The sequence below is a fragment of the Centruroides vittatus genome, unplaced genomic scaffold (assembly GCF_030686945.1).
Source record: "Centruroides vittatus isolate TY-2023 unplaced genomic scaffold, ASM3068694v2 contig_350, whole genome shotgun sequence".
Lineage (NCBI taxonomy): Eukaryota > Metazoa > Arthropoda > Arachnida > Scorpiones > Buthidae > Centruroides > Centruroides vittatus.
In genome coordinates this window covers 38,877-60,298 of record NW_027122173.1, presented here as the reverse complement: position 1 = coordinate 60,298, position 21,422 = coordinate 38,877, and the positions used below count along the sequence as shown (strand labels likewise).

At 34.3% G+C, this 21,422-nt stretch overlaps 3 protein-coding genes across 4 annotated transcripts in view; 1 reads left to right on the top strand and 2 right to left on the bottom strand.

Moving 5' to 3' along the window:
- LOC136974524 (proton-coupled zinc antiporter SLC30A2-like) overlaps positions 1-1,245 on the bottom strand; it is a 9,666-nt gene extending 8,421 nt beyond the window's left edge. Inside the window, exon 1 of the mRNA XM_067269427.1 lies at positions 996-1,245. The gene's annotated coding sequence lies outside the window, so the exon portion shown is untranslated. The remainder of the gene's footprint in view (positions 1-995) is intronic.
- Positions 167-13,131, top strand: LOC136974526 (short-chain dehydrogenase/reductase family 16C member 6-like). The gene is made up of 6 exons (XM_067269429.1): positions 167-604; positions 7,043-7,282; positions 7,654-7,760; positions 7,833-7,970; positions 12,622-12,747; positions 12,837-13,131. The coding sequence occupies exons 1-6, from the start codon at positions 359-361 to the stop codon at positions 12,877-12,879; spliced, it is 900 nt and encodes a 299-aa protein (XP_067125530.1). The 5' UTR covers positions 167-358; the 3' UTR covers positions 12,880-13,131.
- The window catches only part of Rpn13 (regulatory particle non-ATPase 13), a 22,399-nt gene continuing 13,734 nt past the window's right edge, over positions 12,758-21,422 (bottom strand). The window contains exons 7-8 of one of the 2 annotated variants that reach the window (XM_067269424.1): positions 20,940-21,218; positions 12,758-13,238 (exon numbers count right to left, since the gene is read on the bottom strand). In XM_067269424.1, the coding sequence (XP_067125525.1) occupies positions 13,132-13,238; positions 20,940-21,218 (386 nt within the window). In that variant the 3' untranslated portion in view covers positions 12,758-13,131. The remainder of the gene's footprint in view (positions 13,239-20,939; positions 21,219-21,422) is intronic. The other variant, XM_067269425.1, reaches the window with a different exon arrangement.

Here is a 21,422-nt window from a genome sequence, read left to right as displayed (position 1 = left end):
ATATTTACAAAAAAAAAATTATTGCATACGTATAATAATACTTTTGTATGATGCATTAATTTCGTACTTAATTTATAATTCTATGTTTAAGAAGAAAGAAGAAAGTCTGAAGTTTATAGTCTGAAGAAAATTTCTTAGGGCTTGATCAAATTAAGATAAGGATTTCGCATGATGTAAATATGTTTTTAAGGAATGTACTTTAAACCAACCTTGATTTGATATGTAGATAAGAATTCTTTGGACGTTCAAAGGTTATATCGTCTATATATTCTATCATATACTTTGTATGAACTACTATAGCACATTCCTGCGATAAATAAGTGTAAAATAGAATTTGTGGATTTATATGTGATAACTCATGAAGCAGTCTATTGGTGTTCTACTGTTGAACATCTTTTTATTAATCATCGAAGTGGTTCAACTCGTCTTGAAGTCCTTTTGGTATAGTATCGAGTCTCTATACGAAAATTTTGTGCCACCCACAGCCAAATCAGTCAGGGATGACATCGTATTGATCACAGGAGGAGGCCACGGATTGGGAAAAGAATTAGCCCTCAGATTTGCTCGTTTGGGAGCCATTATTGTGCTCTGGGATGTCAATCAGGTTAGTAAACTCCTTTCTTTTTACAAATTACATTTTCCAATATAAAACTATCTGACGTTTATTTATCTAAGATGACCTTAAAACAAACAGTCCGTGCGCAATGTCATCATTGCACACGACTCGCTACTAATTTATCACTTATTCACATCAAGGATTACTAAATATATATCTATTTATATTTATATTTTTATACATTATTTAATCCTTAATGATAAAATTTGGCGCCCAAATACGATATAATTCAACATTCACATTTGTGGTAAAATTATCGTTCTATATTTATTTACACCTTTTAACTTATATTAATGGTTATTTATTTATTATTTATTATAGTACAAATGTTAAGAAGTTAAAATGAAATCTAAATTTAAATAATTAGATCTAATCTTACCTTATTGCTAAGTGGACCGAATGTTAAATGTTTCGATTACTTCTCGTCTATTAAAAACAATGATCCTCCAATGTGTGTAAATAGAAGACTGTGTGCAAAGCTTCACACGGCCCACATGAATTTTATCTTTCTTTTTTATCTTATGTTAGATAAACACACCGACTGTTCTGATAGAATAAGATTATATTCAAAATTTTTATAGATCTCCTATGTTCTTCGATAAGAATAACATAGGTACATGGATTATACTAAACAAAAATCATTTATATTTTTTAAATATAATTCATTGGGCTATAGATTGCTATTCGCAGAAGAGCATCTGCTATACTAGATAATATAAGGTATGCGACATTGTAAATGTAAAATAATAATAATATTAATATATATATATTTTATATCCCGGAAACAGTATTGTTAATGATCTATAAAACTTTTATGACAGTGAATCAAGAGTTCTTACGTTAGGTAAAAAATGATCTAGCGACCATCTAAAAATCCAGAAGAAGAAGGGAGGAAAACAGTTAATATTTCTGTCAGCAGACGCCTATAACAGATTTCTTAAAAGCATTTTAAATCTGAGAACTCAACCAATAAATATGCTGCTTGAAAACTGAATGATTCGAAAAGTATGATTATTTTATAGCATTTGGAAAGCATTACTTAGTATTCGATAGCCTTAATTACATAACAATGATTCACACTATTGAATAAATTGCGATTAAGAATAATATAAAAAGTGTAATTGATAGTCTTATTCATAAACGGCAAAAATAAGACGAGAAAATAAATATATTGCAATTAACTCTATTCAATTATGCTTATCATTTAGTTTCGTATCAGTGGTCGAGTGATTAAAATCATTGAACAATGGTAGTTGGTCAACGAGCTGGCTTCATGAAGTTTACTGGACTTTCTTCACGTGTCAAACATCTAAATAGGGGCTAATTTTCCATAGAAAATCTTTCCGAGAGGATTTTCTATAGAAAATGATTGAAAAGTGCCTCTTAGTGTCCACGGTGTGGAAAAAAAGCTAACTGTAATATAACAATAAGAACATCATACTTCCTACTCATGAACATAACACCTGCCAAACGGCATTGGCAGATGGCAGTTCTGCTGTCTCGGGTTCAGCCAGACCCACGATGGAATGGTCTGGATATGAGGAACAGAGCCCGACGTACAGACGTTTCTTTCTCATGCCCGAAAAATCAACTGAATTCGATCTCAGATTCCCCTAAGCATCTTAACTTCCTCGGACCTTCGGCATCATCAAATGATGCCACTAAATGTAAATAAAAACAACAGAAAAAATATATAAGTCAATAAAAATGTTAAAAAGCATTTATAAAATGACATTTTATTGCTACTTTTATTAATAATAAATGTTCCGTTTTCATTTTCCTGTTAATATGCATTAGCACAACGCGAGAAAGACAAAAAGTAAACCTCTCGATGTGGGTTCCTGTCCGTGGTGAGGGGACCTCCCAGAGATGGTTTAGTATCTCTTCTTTACCATCCCTGGGATCCGAACGCTCACGCAGGTGTTTGCCGTGCATGGTGACCCATATGACGGAAATAGGGATCCTGGCAGTTGAGGGACGACACACTGTTTCCAACACACTGCTTTGGCTTTTGCTTCGCATAAACGGGAAGCTCAAATCAGGCTCCATTTGAGTTAATCGTCTGGTCGTTGAGTCATTTCTGACCTCGGACTGGAGTCAACTGATTGATGCAGACCGGGCGGACATGTCCCTGCTCGACAGTTTTGTCATCTCAGACAAAATGTGCTCGTCTTGCCTGCATTGTGACTGGAAAACCCTGGTATGACGATCTATAGGAATCTCCCATGTGACAGCATCACCTTGTTAAGTCCCATGATGGATGGGATCACTGGGCGCTGAATAATTATTTCTTAATCACGGATTCTAAAACCATTAAAGGTCCAGAATTGTCATCAGCAAGAAACGAAAAGATTTCCAGTCTGTCAGCCTACATAGCAGTGCACGCAACTGGAGAAAAACCTTTATCTAAGTCTTCTCCTTTTCCGAATCAAAAATCATTTGAATCGACCATTGGACATCTAAAAAAGAAATACAGAAATTGAGGTCAGGGGACCTGCTGATAGAAACAGCATCCCCTCAACAAATAATGAAACTTTTTGCAATAAAGACTGAGAAACATTGGAGTTAGCGTCATACCATATGGAAATTTAAATTCATTACGTGATGAATCTGAGATTGAATTGCTGTCTGAAGACGAATCAGATATTCAGATTGGACTCTGATCAAGATGTTAATGCTGTTCATCGCATGTCCATTTGTGGAGATGGCAAGTTAATACCTACTAAACATCTTATTTTGACATTTAACAAAGCAACATTGCCATCTTCTGTTGCAGCAGGATATCTGTGCTGCCCAGTTCGTTGGTATATTTCAAGTCAGCTGTGCTGCTTCAAATGCCAGCGCTTTGGATATTCTCAAGCATCCTGCCGAGGAAAAAGTGTATGCGCACAGAGTGGGACCAAAGGTCATGAAAGTACTAAGCGTAAAGGTACAGTGTCCTATGTGAATTGCAAAGATGCCCATTCTGCTTATTCCCGGGAATGTCCTGCATGGCAACGAGAAAAAGAAATTCAATGGGTTAAAACTGTTAACAATTTCCTTACCCGGAGACTCGTCATATGATCACTTCAAGTGAACTAATACAGAAGACATTTGCTGCTATTTTGAAATCCACAAAGACATGTGGGGTTCAAACAGATATTTCTGTTTCCCCGAATAAATCTCTCACTCTCCATGCTGAATGTTTATTGATTTCATCTAAACAAAGGTACGCGCCTCACCAACAGGCTCACGTAGACTTTTCCGTGCTTTCTTCACGCATCTAACACCCAAATAAAGCAGTTTCTCGTAGAGTCCTCCTGGGAAGGCGTTGCCTTATTCAATCCAATTCTTGTATAAATAAAATCTTCGTCTCAAAGTTATCATTAAAAACTAAATACCCTACTCAGCTCTTTAAAATACTTAATGAATCATCAAACACCTGATGATGCTGAGAAACGTTTATTAAACAAACATTAGAGAGGTTGAGGCGCAAGTACAAACGTTAAACTTGTATTACAGGCAAAGTACACGTTTGACGTTTTAAGTCCAAGTAAAAGATCTTTCCGGCTCGTTCACAACATCACGTGACTCAGTGAACGTCGCTCATTGACTCACCGGAAATTTGTTGAAAAAATGGTGGATACATTTAACATCCAGAGTTACCAGCAAAGGTAAACAAACAAATTAAACTGTTTAAAAGTATTTATAGGATGTTTAATAACACTAAATAATTATTTTTAATTAGCGTTGTGTCTCCTACCATACGATCAGACGATAGGACTACCTCATACTTTTGTCGAGGGAAGTAGTGGCTTATGTAAATTCGAAAGCAGCTCGGAAAATTAATTTTTAGAAAATTTACAAACGTATTACGCTGTTGATGGTAGATGCCGTAGAAGAACAAACCTACCGGTTAACGTTACCTATGGTTCCAAGATGGCGGCTTGTCTGATTCCAGCAAGGAAACAGTGGGGACACACGTTCTAACCTAACCTAACCTATTCTAATAATTTTGTTGGTAATAATTATGGTAATTTATTAGAATAGGTTAGGTTAGGTTAGGTTAGAACGTGCGTCCCCACTGTTTCCTTTCTTCTATTTGCTGGAATCAGAGACGAGCCACCATGCCACCATCTTGGAACCATAGGTAACATTAACCTACCTACCTTAAGATAAGCTATTATGAAGACAAATATATGTAAATTCTATAGGCACTTCACATCACTTGCAAAAAAAATAAATAATTAAATAATTTCTAAATTAAAATCGTTTGTTTCTTTACAATATTATTCGTAAATGCTTAAATAATCATTACTTTAATAAAATACGGCATAATTTTAACCACAAACACAAAAAAATGAAGTTTAAGCCGATCGTCTACTCGCCATTCTAGACGTAGCAAACGCCATTATCGACCGTATAGAATTGCCAGATGGAGGCGCTCGTCCGTCCGCCGTTCACGTTTTGGGCTGAATACGTGCGCCTCAACCTCTATTAACGTTTTAGACCCAAAATGATAGACCATCTTCAGATGCAACCGAAATTCGAACGTATTTTAACTTAACATTTAAACGGCGGAACGTTCGAACACTTTTGCATTTGAATTTAAAACAAAATACTAGATAAATTAACAAATAAATAACAAACTAAAACAATATACTAAACCTTTTCATAACCGACTACCACGCCCTCTTGTTTACGTTTATTTTGTAAAACGACCAAGGGCAATATAGGTCAGTCTTTTTTTTTTTCTTTTTTAACTCTTTCCGCCCTGTGGGCACTAAGAGGGCCTCTTTTAGTAGGCCCATTATGGGTTCGGCCAGGCCCACAATGGGGCGACCGGGTGGTGAGGGACGGGCCCGACATATCCGAACGGACCACCCCCCGAAAAATTCCTGGGGATTATTCGACCCCGGGTCCCCCAGAGCGGTAGGCTGCACCGCTCGGCCATCCGGCCTAATATAGGTCAGTCAGGCGATATTATAAAAATTCACCAAAAATCAAATTATCATTATATTCATATGAAAAAAATCACGTACATTTATTAATATCTTTAGTTTCAAATACGATATTTTTCAATAAACTTTATTAGAAAATTTAAAAGAAAAAAAAATATCAAAACTGAAATTTAATGCGAAAATTTGTAACATTTTGTCAAAATTAAATAAACTAATACAATAACGATGTAAACAATATAATAAAACAAAAGTAAAAATGAAATAAATACACAAAAAAATGTTTCTAAGTAAAAGGTCAGGTGCGGGATAAGAATTTTTGTGTTTTAGATTTTCTTTTATGTAGAATTTCCATGCGGAAGCTAGTCCATCTGCATCCTTGGCGTTATATTAATACAACCATTCTTTAATTTACTTTTATAGATTTCGATTTTTTCTTCGGATGGACTAGCTTCCGCATGGAAATTCTACATAAAAGAAAAACTAAAACACAAAAATTCTTATCCCGCACCTGACCTTTTACTTAGAGGCATTTTTTGTGTATTTATTTCATTTTTACTTTTGTTTTATTATATTATTTATATCGTTATTGTATTAGTTTATTTAATTTTGACAAAATGTTACAAATTTTCGCATTAAATTTCAGTTTTGATATTTTTTTTTCTTTTAAATTTTCTAATAAAGTTTATTGAAAAATATCGTATTTGAAACTAAAGATATTAATAAATGTACGTGATTTTTTTCATATGAATATAATGATAATTTGATTTTTGGTGAATTTTTATAATATCGCCTGACTGACCTATATTGCCCTTGGTCGTTTTACAAAATAAACGTAAACAAGAGGGCGTGGTAGTCGGTTATGAAAAGGTTTAGTATATTGTTTTAGTTTGTTATTTATTTGTTAATTTATCTAGTATTTTGTTTTAAATTCAAATGCAAAAGTGTTCGAACGTTCCGCCGTTTAAATGTTAAGTTAAAATACGTTCGAATTTCGGTTGCATCTGATGATGGTCTATCGCTTTGGGGGGTTGCCACTTCCCTCATTAGGAGGGTGAATCTTACCCGTTTCTCAATATCAGGTGTCTGATGATTCATTAAGTTATCATTAAATCTTTATTTTACCGCTACCAAAAAGCTGCCGTAAAAATCGAAGATAATTTTATGTTGAATTCACTAAATTTAAGATTGTTCGCAAAAAAATTACTTTATTTTATTTATATTTTTGTTTTATCGCGTTATTTATTTATTGAGTCTGTTGCTAACGATATCGCCAGTTATATTGCAAATTAAAAAATGACAATATTATGCCGTATATTCCTATTTTAGAAGAGAGAATTTTTTTGCCGATTTTTAATTTTAAATAATTTTTGTTGTAACCAATTATTAAGTTTATCAAATAAAATCAATTTCGATTATAATTTACACTAAATAATACGACCAACTTAATTACCTTAATTTCAATCAATTTCGTACACTTTATTTTTAGGTCGGGACCGAAGCTGTAGTTCAAGAAATTAAAGAACTTAACGGAAAAGCCTTCGCATATCACTGTGACGTGAGTAACGAAAAATGTGTGGAAGAGACGAGCGAAAAAGTAAAGAAAGACGTAGGTCAAGTCTCAATATTAATCAACAATGCAGGAATGGTCAATTGCAGAGAATTGCTTCATTTGAGCTGTCAACAAATTAGAAGAACACTGGAAGTAAACACTTTGGCACACTTTTGGGTGAGTTTTAATTACAGTTTTTTTTTTCTAGACTTAAACTTATATATTAGTATAAATCTTATTCTAGCTATAATGAGTATATCAGACTACCAAGGTCCACCAGTGGCCGAGTACCGTAGTCGCGGGTTGAAGCCTCATATAGCGTTTACCGGATTTTCTTCGTGTCTAATAATCTAACTACAGGCCAATTTCTCAGAAAGCCCTCTCGATAGGCACTCCCTCTTGGCTGATCGCCCATATGTTGGATCTGAGTTATTCTATCACTCCCATTCAGATTTTGGTTTCATAAAACGATTTAATTTTTAAGATACTAGCACACACAGTGTTCAAATTTTAAGGAAAATGTTGATATTTATTTATTATCTTTGCAGACTATTCGAGCATTTTTACCAGAAATGATTAGAAAAGAAAAAGGGCACATCGTGGCCATATCCTCTTTGGCCGGTCTTTTAGGAAGTACAAATCTAACTGATTATTGGTAATATAATGTGATTGTTTGATATTTAACAAATTTCATTTTCAAAATTTATTTGTTCGCTATTTGTTGCAGCGCGTCGAAATTTGCCGTAAATGGTCTGATGTCGTCTTTAGGAGAAGAACTTTATTATAAGAAAAAGAATGTGATTAGTTTAACAACGGTGTGCCCCGCTGTCATTAATACTGGATTTGCTCCTTTACCTCCAGTCAGGTAAATTTATCGATATATCTATTAATACATACAGTGTGTGTATACAGTATATGTTATTTACATAATAAGTATACAGTGTTTTACCTTCCAACCTGTGCGAACTAAGAGGCCCTTTTTTCATACCCATCGTGGGTTTGGCCAGGCCTAGATGGGATGATGAGGACAACATAACTAGGATAGTGCCTGATGAAAAATTACTAAGGAGGGTGATCGCCCAAAATGAGACCCAAACTCTTATTCTTAGATGATTTTTTAACACCTGTTATTACTTTGTCCATTCTCTTAATAGACTGATTAATGCTCCAACGATCCATGGTTTTATCCACCAATCTCTTTTTCTTCATATTCGTTAAAATACAGTTTTCCTCGTACATTCGCATATTATTTCAATTCCAATACACACAGTTTAACGGCATTTTAAAGTGAACTGGATAATTCGTGTAAACAATTTCTATGGATGATTAATCTAAGATAATAGCCAAAGCGAATCGTTTGTAAATGTGACTTTAGAAATTTATCAACATGACAGTGAAACAGTTTTATGGAATTTTCACAAAGCAAGTTTTAATTAATTATCAGTCAGAAGGTGAGAAGATAAAATATCAGCTTAATGCCACGGAGATCCGGCTTTTGGCTCAAAATTTACAATGGATAACGTGTCTTTCCTCATTTGATAAATCTTATTGCAGGTTGAGTCTTTGCCAGATTAATTTCAATTGTTTATTTTTGAAATATTTTCTAAATTGTTTAACAAACAAACTAAGCCGAAACTTTTTAGACTGAGTGAGATTTTATTTGATGACAATCAAAGAAGATTCTTCGTATAATTCAATTTCGAGATATTAAAATTGTTAAACTAGTTTAAAGACATTTCCTTTGAACAGAGACTTAAAATTACCGAAAATAATGACGTATTCTTTATTCGTTTGAAAAATGCATTTGTTACTTAAAAATAGAAATGGCTAGTGATAAAATTGGAAAAACTAATAATAATCAGTGACGTTCAGGTTTAGCACTAAAAATTCTTCATGTTGCTAAATTATTTAATTATTTTCAATTTCTAAGATTCACATGAATAATAATTTTTATGTTAATTAAGAAGGAAGACAATCATCTGAAAGGAATGGTCGTGGAATGTGTACTAGATGACCGGCATGACTTCATTGTTAGCAGGGAAAGTATGATGTAAGGGGCAAGACACTAGTAAAATTGAGAGCACTGTGATGATGCCACAATAGATAATTGCTCGTTTCATATAAAATTATATGAAATGTAATTTAATAAATTGTTATATAGTTTATTTTTCAATTGTTAGTTGTCATTTATCCCATTGATAATATAAAAGCCATCGTTTGTGTGTGACTGAAGTTTCCACAGAAGGTTTATGTATTTTTCCGTTCCCCGAACACTGGGAGTTCGGTCCTGGGTTTGCGCCTCGCCAGGACGGGCTGGCTTACGTGGAGTTTTCCGGGTCTGTAACGCCTGAATAGGGATCAGTTACCCTTAAAAAGACCTCCCGGAAGGCATCCCCCTAGGCAGATCGCCGAAGTGTTGCGTCGCGGTAGCTTAACAAAACAAACAAACATCTTAGAGGTAAAAATTAATGAGGGACTACATTCTATGTCCTTACTCTTATAAATTTCTGCCTGTATGCTTGTCTACTTGGACCTTGTTTATTAATAGGACTTATTATACTGGTGTAGTTTCCGATTAGCAAATAGAGATCTTAGTCAAAACAAAATATCTATTTTCATCTGTACACTTTGTGTATTTTGGACCTGAAGGCCCCTCTTCAGCAGATTTATAATATTCTATAACTTCTTTAATTTGTACTTTTTAAAATTAATGTTAGACTTTATAATAAGGTTACAGTGGTACCTCGTATAACGTACTGTACGCCTCGAATAACGGACTTTCTGTTTGGCCGTTACGTGACTCGAGCAACGAACTGGCTGCGAACAACGGACTTTCCAGCATAATTGGTGACTGCTCCATGGGTGCGTTCTTTAATAGCGGTCGCTCTGCGTCTCCGCTACTACGGGAGTGCGCTGCTGTTTGTAGGCATTTAGGAACGACGGTGAAAGAAAGAAAGATGGCGACGCCCGCACTATCGATAGTATCGTGATGGAGGAATCTATAATTCTAAACTATGAGCTTTAAAAGGCAAAAGAAGTGTCCCAATTTAACCATAAAATGGATTATTTGTTGAAAGAGCATTCAAAATAGCCCCGAAAAAAAATCGTAAAGACACTTACATCCCCGCGTGCGCTAACTCGCGCTTTCACAATTTCTAAATTTTCATTCATAAAACCACATAATGCACGCGGAAACGAAACTATCTTAGCCATGGAGGACGCCATGTTGCTTTCCACCGTAAACTACTGCTACAAGCGGCCGTTTTTGCCGTTCGACGGCGTGCACTCCCACCGGAATTTAGGAACGCGTTCCGCAGGAATTTTTTAACGGATGTCGCTCGCGCAGAGTTACGCGGAGGAATAAAAGAACGCACTCCATGTTCATTTTTTTATGATACAGCACGGTTATTTTATGCTGCGGAACGAATTTTAACACGTATTTCTATGGGAAAATGCGTTTCTATAACGGACGTGCACCTGGAACGGATTAAGTACGTTATACGAGGTACTACTGTATTTATTTTAATTGTTTCTGTAAAGTACTGCTTATATTGTAAACCTGTCGAAGAGGGCCTTCAGGTCCAAAACAGTGTACACAGGTGAAAATAAAGATATTTTGTTTTGACTAAGATCTCCTCTACTTGCTAATCGAAAACTATACCAGAATAATAAGTCCTATTAATAAACAAGGTCCAAGTAGACAAGGATACACAGAAATTTATAGTAGTCAGTCATGCTTGACGGGGAAATTTCTAGTTCTAAAAAAATTGATTGTAAAGAAAACGTCAGGTAATAAAACTAATGCTGATTGGTTACAAGAATGTGTTTTCATTAGTCGATATTATTTTACCTGACATCCAGTAAATAAAATTTTCTGTATTGACATTGTTACCATAGTTTCTATGAATCATAATCTCTCTAAATTGACAACCGATCATATTTTCCTCCCATTTGAAAAATTAGAAAATACCCTTAATTTTGTCAATTTGGAAGGTGACATTTCACAGAAACTGGGAGTACCATGAAAAATATGCAGTTTTACTTTCTCGGCTGTTATGTATACATAACAAGGGAAAGTATGGAAATCGTGTCAAATTTGACCCTAAGAGTTTTTTGCAAATCTCCACGTTTTCAGACCCCCTGAACCCGTCAAAAAAATTCCGCGGGTGTGTTTGAGAGCACGTGTTGGGGTCTATTTCACTTAATATTTCAGGATAGAGTGAAGATAAAGAAACGAAATTTGGCATAGTAGCTTAATAGGGATATTAATGCTATTAAATTTTTGTTGTAAAAGGTCAAGGGGATAGTGGTCACGTGTCATATCTCGAGAGGGGTCAGTCTTAATGATTTTACTTGTTAGTATTTAAAGTGTTTTATAAAACTCATTTCTATCCTTAAAATTAAGTCTTTATATATTTTTAATTGCTATTTTATAATAAGTTTTATAACAAAATCTCATAACAGGTGGCGTCACATACAATTTTAATTAGGCCTATTTATTTTGATTAATAATACAAATGTTATTTTTAAAATAAAATCTCATAAAAGCCGGGAAGTTATACAACTTGTTCTATTTTTAAAAATAGATATTCGAAAGAGATGTTTAAAAATGAGGTTACATCATGAGAACTTTATCATTTGGTGGCATTTCACCTCAAGATGAAACGCCAATATTGGTAAAACAATGTGGATATTACTAGAGAGCAGTCATAAAATAAAGAATCATTCATTAACACCTGCACCTAATTTCAAGGGTGGGAGAAGTGTCCCAGTTGGGTTCGAACAAGAGTTTAGACCAGATATATTGGCGGAAGTGGTCGCTTATTACAGTTGTTTGTTTCGGACCAAAAATCGATGCCCACGGTCGCGTCACACAGGTGGTCGTTTAATACAGGTAACTTATACGAAGACTATGTATAAACTATTCCGTGCCAGAAATTTTTGCCCGTTTTGACAGGTGCCCGTCGAATGCAGGTGGTCGCCTTAGCAGTTTTCACTATATATGCTCTCCACCTCAAATTAGTAGTGGTTTGTCCCTGTACATCATACTTTTCCTTTACAAATAAAATCGTGCTGGTCATCTCTCCTTTCAGGAGAAAAGTTTTGAACTGAAATAAGGTGACTTCTGGTTGGCATCGAAGTTCGTATATAGTTAATCGGAGCTTTCTACATCTGGTCTTGACTTTCATCTATCTAATTCCGTTCTCGAGATTAAGGAAAGACAACGGGCGAACAAACGACAGTGGGAATTTATAGGTCTACAATTTTTTCAAATTACAGCCCAATGACTCATTTCAACCAATATTTTCTACAATAAAAACTGACATCAAACGATTACAAATTTAATAACAGTTGGAATGACATTGAAACTGAAATCCAAAACATTTAATTGCTAATTTACCCTTAATCCTAATTACAATCTTGTTGCAACAAAACCTTTATTATAAATCAAAACGGATACCTGTAACTGCAGGAATATTTCATAAAATTTGTTTAGACATATTTATCATTTACAGATTTTCTAGTTTGTTGCCTGTATTAAATGTAACGGAAGTTGCTGATAAAGTAGTAGACGGAATTTTACGAAACCGTAGATTAATTGTGTTACCTGGCTGGTTAGACTTCTGGACACGTTTAATGAGGTGACTCCTAGTTGCTTAAATGTGTTTATTTAAAAAATGATACAATATGAATTCGTTTCATTGACAAGAAAAATTTTTTTTTACTTTAGATTATTTCCCTGGAAAGACTACAACTGTTTGGAGTGTCTTTAAACTACAGAATAGAACCAGTTCGTCAATCAAAAACTAAGGTTTGGAAGATACAGGCTAAAAACAATCATCCTCCAAGAATATCTTAAGAGAGATTGTCTGTGAATGCTAAATACAGCAGTTTAAATAATTATTTAATTTTTATTTTTGAATTGTTAATATTTGATTATTCTTTGATATATTATTATATTTGACATTCTTTGATATTCATTAACTGTCAAGAAATTTTTAAAATAAAAAAATCTTGAGAAAGTATTAATCTAAACTCATTTCTTCATCATCATCTTTATCATCTTTCTTTTTCTCTCCAGCTTGCTTTTTCTCATTAGCTTTTTGTAAGGCTTTCACAAAACCTTCTAAATCTATTTAAAAAAAAAAAAAAAAAAAATTAATGTGTGCTAATGCCATGCACATAATGAAAATTAGCATATTAATAATTTTATGTATGAAAAAGAGTGCAAACACAAACATTACAACAACATGCTAAAATGTAATTGTGAAATGTTTATACTTCAATATTTACTTAATTTCATATTATTAAAATTCCACACTTTTCACATAAATCACATACTTTTTTCCAAAATTTACTACAAACTTTTAATTTTGAATCTGAATTCACTGTACTAAAATTCTTACATTCTGACAGAATATAAAATTTAATTTACAGCCAAAAGCAAATATAACTGTCTTGTATACTTTCAGTAGTATATTAAGAAAGTGCTTTTGTCATTAACACAAATTACAGTATTCCTGTTAAATGTGTTGCTAATAACTAGGGATTGCAATTGCTGGATCCCTCATCCAGCAATCCAGCTGGATCCAGCGCATTCTTCGGCCTGCTGGATCCAGCGCATTCTTCGGCCTGCTGGATCCAGCACTTGGTGCTGGATACAGCACTGCGGATCCGCAAATACTCAATTAACTTTCTAAATAATTGCGAAAAAGTCTACATCGTCGCGTTGCCGCTTTGCTAACTACTAGACTGCTACTAATTACTTACTCACTACTTTACTAACACTAATAATTAAATTACTTATAAATAAACTATACCTTAATCATTCCAGCAAAATTTAATAAAATAATAACGTATTCAATCGCTTTTAACGATCTTCCTTGGTTACAAAAAAATACATTAACTATAGAACATAAAATGTGTTTGGAATAAATATAAAAAGAATAGTGCTTAATTACATCCCATTTTTTTAAACAAGATACATAGATGTACTGCCAGGTCTGATAATTTTCGTATTGTATACCGACGTAATCCCACTGTTTTCAAACTATTAAGAAACGATAAAAAGAAAGAGGATCGGAATTCAACAACGGGTATATATTCGGTGCCTTTACACAACCAACGTTTCAATTCCAAGCTTGTTTATGTGGGTGCAACGGTGCGCAGTTTAAAACAAAGGCTCAAGAGCACAAATATACAATTAGTAAGAACCTTGACAACACTGCGCTGGCATCATACGCAAGACAGAAGGAAGTTAACATCCAATGGATCAAGCGGCAATTATAAAAATGACGACGAATAGGCAAACGGTCAAACATTTTGAGAGATTGGAAATCTGCAAGGCGCATGACAACTGGTTGCATAAACCATAGAGATGCGAACTCATTGTCTACCGTGTGGAAATCCTTTTACATTAATTAATGTTATTAACGGACAATGCTGGTTTCGTTGGATCTTATGCACAGGGTGTTTTTTTTAAACTGACGGTACTCAGAGACATCTGTAGAGCAATCTAACAGCCGGACTGTCGTCAAATTTGGGAGAGTGACTAAGGACGACATGGGAAAGAGATTCTGCAAAGAAAAAAGTAGTACCCAAATTTTCCGGTAGGGATGGATTTGGCGCTGTTGTAGCAAAGCAGCTAAGAATATGCATAAAATCCAGCTGCAATTAACAAACACACGAATGAATAATCAGACAGCGGTTTCAGTGTAATAACGAAAGTTTAATTAATCAGCAAATAACCTTCTCCCTTCTTCAATGTGATCACAGTCCTGCTGGACAACTCATTGCATCCTGAACACCGTGTTCTCTATGGCCGAACGTAACATGTCCGCAGGAATGTTCATCACAGTTCGAGAAATGTTGTCCTTCAAAGTCATCAAGTTTGGGACACCACCAAGATAGACCTTGGACTTTAAGTAACCCCACAGGAAAAAGTAACAGGGAGCGAGGCGGTCATGCAAGTGGAAAAAAGCAACTGATGACCCTTTCTTCAGTGAAGTGCTGGTAGCTTTTTTCACTACAACAGCGCCAAATCTTCCTCTACCGGCGAATTTAGGTACTACTTTTTTCTTCGCGGAATCTCTTTTCCATGTCATCCTTAGTCACTCTCCCAAATTTGGCAACAGTCCGGCTGTTAGATTGCGCTACAGATGTTTCTGAGTACCGTCAGTTTAAAAAAAACACCCTGTATATATTTTTTCCGCTATTTATTTTGTTTATTTATCTATATTTTGTCCGTTTGGGCGTTTTCCGTTAATTTTTATATTTATTCCGAACACATTTTATGTTCTATATTTAATGTTCTATTTTTTTGTAACCGAGGAAGATCGTTAAAAACGATTGAAAACGTTATTATTTTATTAAATTTTGCTGGATTCATAAAGGTGTAGTTTATTTAACTTATTCTACTTCCAGTACATAGTTTTATATACCTATAAATAACTACAGACTAATATGTAGAGCCTATATATGAAAACTGGTAAGACTGATAGCCACTTAGCCACTGATTATCCGTCCTTACATTATTATAATATATTAATATAAATTAATCAATAGAATTACCTTTGCTATTATTTAACTTAAAGATTACATTATAATTATAATCTAACTGAACATTTAAAGTTAATTATCTCTATCTCAAATGTTAAACCGAACCAAAGTTAAGTTTACTACCTAAATGTGTAAGAAGTTTTACTGATTTATAGTGACCAGTCCAAATAATAAAAGCTTTTAAACTATTTTTTTAAAATGTTTTATTTCATTAAAAAAACAAATTGCAGGATAGATAGATAGACAGATAACACTTTATTGCACCAAAAATACATCCACGCTGGATCCAGCTGGAATGATTTCAATCCAGCAAAAATCCAGCTGGATTCAAAACACTGCTGGATTGCAATCCCTACTAATAACGTAACGTTTAACAAGAATAATTTTTCAGATCAGTTAAAAATCTGAGAATAGAAACTAATTGTCCTAATGTAATGATGTCATGAGCCAATCAAAGGGGTTCTTTAAGAAAGGCAACAGGCTGTAAAAATTTAAGCCAAATCTTTATTGATAGAAACAGACTACAGGGTCAGCAGACTACAAGGAGACCCAAGCATAGACAGTTAAGGCTAAAATGGCATACTGTGGCATTGAGGAATCTGTGACAATAGACAGACACATGAGCAGACAAACTAGACACAGCAAATAGGAGAGATTTATCAATTTCCTTGTTATGAAATTATTTTTAAAACTGCTGAGTATTTACTTTAAAATTGAAATATGGACTTTTTGTATAAAACGTTCATGTAACATTAAACATCACCCAGAACAATCAATAGTCTTATCTTGATTGAATCAGATAATATAAGGAATAGCAAGTGGTCAATGCAGCCATGGAAATCAGTACATATAGAGCAATAAACCTCCATTTACCTTTTTACAACCAGACAATGATGTGTATTTGATGTATGGCAAAAAAATTGAGTCAACAGTGAAATATAGAATATAGATGTCTACTAGGACAATGGTGGCAAAACTTTTGAAACTGCATGGCAAAATACAGTCAAACCTGTTTTTATGCGCTCTTTTTATGTGTGATTTTTTTAATGCGAATTTTTAATTTGTGCGGTTTTTTTTGTGCGATTTTTTTATTTGTGCGGTATAGTTGGCGACTAGTCTCGTGTGATTCGTCATGTCTTACGTTGACTTATTATAGCTAAATAAACTTATTATAGCATAAATGCACTTATTATAGTAATATTATTGCATGAATATGCAAAAAATGAAATTATTTACTTTTTAAGTCAACAAAACACCACCTGGACAAAAATATGTAAAGACAGACGATGCAGTCAAGTGCTGACATCTGTTGTCAATAAATTCTACGTCTGTTTTAATTACGTTAATTAAACCTTCAAAGTGCTTTTACATTCCTGGATCATTGAGATAAAATTCATTTCAAAGCGTAAATTGAAGGTAAATGTACTGTATTATTTTTTCTATTTAGATATAAAATTTTAGGATTTTTATTTTATGTTCAGACATAATCCCTGAAAATGAATAAGGGCAGAAACAAAGCAAAGAGGAAGGCAATTTCCTTAGAAACTAAAACTATGATTTTAAAACGACTAGCAGAAGGTGAAGGATCCACAGCTCTTGGTAAAGAATTTGGATTAGGTGAATCCACTATAAGAGGCATACGAAAACATGCAGGGAAATATATAAATCTACTAATTGTGCCACAAAGGAAAGCGCTAAATGAACATCGTATTCAACCAACATTTTGATAGAGAAAACGGAACAGGCGCTAATATTGTGGATTCAAGACTACTGAAAAACGAATCCCCATTGACGGAGAATTAATTAAAGAGAAAGCTATACGGTTTTATAATCAGCTGAAGGATTTAGAGCCGTCTTGTTCATCGTCTCACACTGAAAGCCGGAAATTTTCAGCAAGCAATGGCTGGTTAGTCGGGTTTTTACGACGACACGTACTTCACAATCTGAAGATAAAGGGCGAAGCTGCATCCGCTGATGAAACAGCCGCTAAAAATTATTCTAAAGTGTTAGCAAAAATTATTGAAGATGGTGGATATTGCCCGGATCAAGTATTTAATGCAGATGAGACTGGGTTGTTTTGGAAAAAGATGCCTAGCCGAACGTTCATCGCCAAGTCCAAGAAAACAGCAAGTGGTTTTAAAGCTGCAAAAGACAGAGTAACATTCTTACTTTGTAGTAATGCATCTGGAGCGAGAATGTTAAAACCGCTTATGATAAATAAATCATTGCACCCACATGCGCTAAAGGGCAAAAATGTAGCTGTGCTTCCAGTCCATTTCATGGCAAATAAAAAAGCATGGGTCACAGCACCTGTTTTTATAACATGGTTCAACGATTGCTTCGTTCCAGAAGTTAAACAATATATGACTGATATGGGACTTCCTTTTAACGTATTGCTAATTGTTGACAATGCACCCGGGCATCCTCGTATAGAGCACCCTAATGTGAAAATAGTATTTTTACCACCCAATACGACAAGCCTTATACAACCATTAGATCAGGGCATCATCGCAGCTTTTAAGAAACACTACGTGAAGTTAACTTTCAGATACATTTTGAAAAAACTTGAAAACGATGCAATAACCTTGACTGAAGTTTGGAAAAAGTATTCGATATTGGACTGCATAAATCACGCTGCTGCAGCAATTACTGAAATAAAACAACACGCATTAAATGCATGCTGGAAAGCAGCGTGGCCAGAATGTGTCATCAATAGAAGTGCAACCGAAAACACATCAATGTTAACAACAGAAATCGTTACGCTAGCACATGGCATCGGCGGAGACGGGTTTAATACTTTCAGTGAAAATGATCTTGTCGAAATGATTCAGGATGAAACTGTATGGGATGATGACATTATAAATTACATAACAGACGTTACTGATGGGCAAGAAGAACCCGATTATATGACAGCAGATAAAATCTATGCAGGACTCAAACTTTGCCATAAATTAGGATGTCATTTTCTTACAATCGATGCCAATTCTGAAAGAGCTTCAAAATTCCAAAAGGAGCTTCAATCTTGTATATCTGGCTACTGAGACATATACAAGCATCTAGTGAAACAACAGTCGTCGCAAAAACTGATCACCGACTACTTGGTAACCGAAAAAAAGTCAACTCTAAACGAGTGCGAGGTAGTATCTTCAAGTGACGATTTTGAACCAGTTTACCACAACAAAGTTCGCGTATTGTCAGACTACGAAGAATAACGGTTATACGTTTTGAAAAGTTTTGTATGTGCAAAATAAGTACAGTACATATGTAAATAAAATATTTTAAAATGTTCGCATGTGTATTTTCTAAATCAGATTCCAAAAGGTTTGGGCGAGATTCCAAGTGGCTGCCAAGCCTCGTCATGATTTCGTTTAAAAAAGCAATTGTGAAGATCCTAAAATCGCGCCGGGAATTCGATTGTTTACAAGATTGCTACATCGGGAAATTTCGGAAGGTCGATCGGAGCAAGAACGCGTGTCGGGCTACAAATCCGACCGATGTAAAACATTCCTTCTAAAGCAAACGCAGTGCGGTAATAAACAACGAAGGGGATGTCGCAGTGCTCGTATATAAGAGCCGGGATGTAAACAATCAACAGAAAAGGGGAGAAAAATTTGATGTTAAAATAAACGGTTATTGTAAGACACTTGTCATCTTTGCCTCTGCCGCCACCACCCACGTACGATCGGTCCCTGGGTTTTTCCTGACGCGCAATTAACTAATTGCCCCCATACGTCGGCAACTTACACAATTTGTAGTTATTTCGTACGGTTTGGAGTTATTTTCTATGTGAGACTTTTTTTATGCGGTCCCTATTGACCGCATAAAAACAGGTTTGACTGTATACAAATTTAATTTTAAAAAGTTGGTGCATACTCAAGCTGTAAAAGCCTATAACTATTTTTATTAGAGAAATTATTAGAAAAAATTATATTAGAGAAAAAAGAAAAAAAAATTATATTCTATTGCTTTTATTGTAAACTAGCAGATAAGCCCAGCATTGTTCGGGCAAAAAGTAGCAATAGCGAAGATTAAGATTATTACATTATAGCCAATCTTACCCATTTTCAACAGGTGCAAGAGTTAGGCCCGCTGTTTCCAGACTAATTAGAGAATTTTTAGATGGGTCTAAAAATATGTTCGATTTCCCACAAAAACACAAAAAACTGCATCTGTGCCTGTAAATCTTGCACGTCACTTTCTCTTAACACTTCCATTGTTGACATTTTCCCCATGGGGGAAGTGTTAACAACCTCTCCCCATGGGGAAATTTCAAAAAATCCCTTCTTAGTGTACATTTTCATGACATACCCTAACTGTACCAAATTTCAACTTTCAACTCCTAACCGTTTGGGCTCTGTGATTATTATTATCATCATCATCATCAACCCATTTCGATTATCATCATCAACCCATTTTATATATAGATGTTAAAATACGAAGAGTTAAAAATAATTAAATTAAACCATAAAGGATAGCAAATCTTTACTGTATGCTAATTCTGGAGACATACCTATGGTTTATCACTCCTACTAAGAGTCCTATTTATTCTTTTACATATAGGCTCTCTGAAAAGTACTGTGCAATAGAAAAAGTTTAAGTTTTAAATATGATATTGCAGTTTTTCCTACAGCAAATACTGGAATTGTCCCAGAAGCCCCAAAATCTAGGAAGTGAGGTACAGATTTAGCAAGCCAGATTCCACAGGAGATTATGCAATCAGCAAATAAATCTTCCAAAAGCCAGAATGTCTGCAAGCAAGCAGTAACACTATCTATCACAAAGTAGAAACATGAGATGTGCTGTACAACTTATACATACAACATTGCATATGAGACCTATAATGTTGTTACAAATTTCTCACTGTACATTAACTTTTTGGATACACTATCAACAAATCATAACTATCTGATATAAGCTCACGTTTTAAAAATTTCTTTGTCATGGCACGATGCATGTATTATCAATAATTTATGGTGATATAAAAGTTAAAATAGATAGCAAAATCCCAATATGAACACTGCTTATACATTTATAACCAACAAATTTTAATGAAGGATCACACCAAAACAATTATTTTAAAGAATTAATAAATTGGAACTTAGTGATCATTAGTTTGAACCCATTTTTTTTAATAAAATAGTGCTGGTAAATATTTATAATTAAAAAAAATTTGAAATATTCTAACATTAAATGTGATCAGTGTAATATTTGGAATAATAATAATAATGTGCATTGATCATTAGATATAATAAACTAAGAATATATGTAATCTCACCTCCTGAATTAGCAGCATCAACAACTTCTTGTGCCATTCCAAACTGTTGCATTAATGGTCCTAGTTGACCAGACTGTAAAGCTGCACTAAACATGCTGAGTGCCTGTTGAAATTGAGGAGACTGAATGGTTGAACGTAACGTCTCACCAACAACTGAACTTTCTTGTCCAGTTGAAGATTCTAACGGAGTGGGCAGTAAACTTCTTAAGCGTTCCATTAATTCCTGGTTTTCAAACAAAGGTTGTAATGTTTCTGCAGTTAAAGCTGATGAGAGATCTACTAAACAAAACAAAACAAATAAATACTATAATGATTCTTATGTATAAAATTAATGAACGTTGTAATTATGTATCTATTATAATTCATAATATAAAGTTAAATAGAAAAAGTCAAGACCAATCCTATAGTTATCACTTTTGATACAATGAAACCAGTAAAAAAACACTTAAAAATTTTTGATTTTAACATCTCAGAAATCAAGAA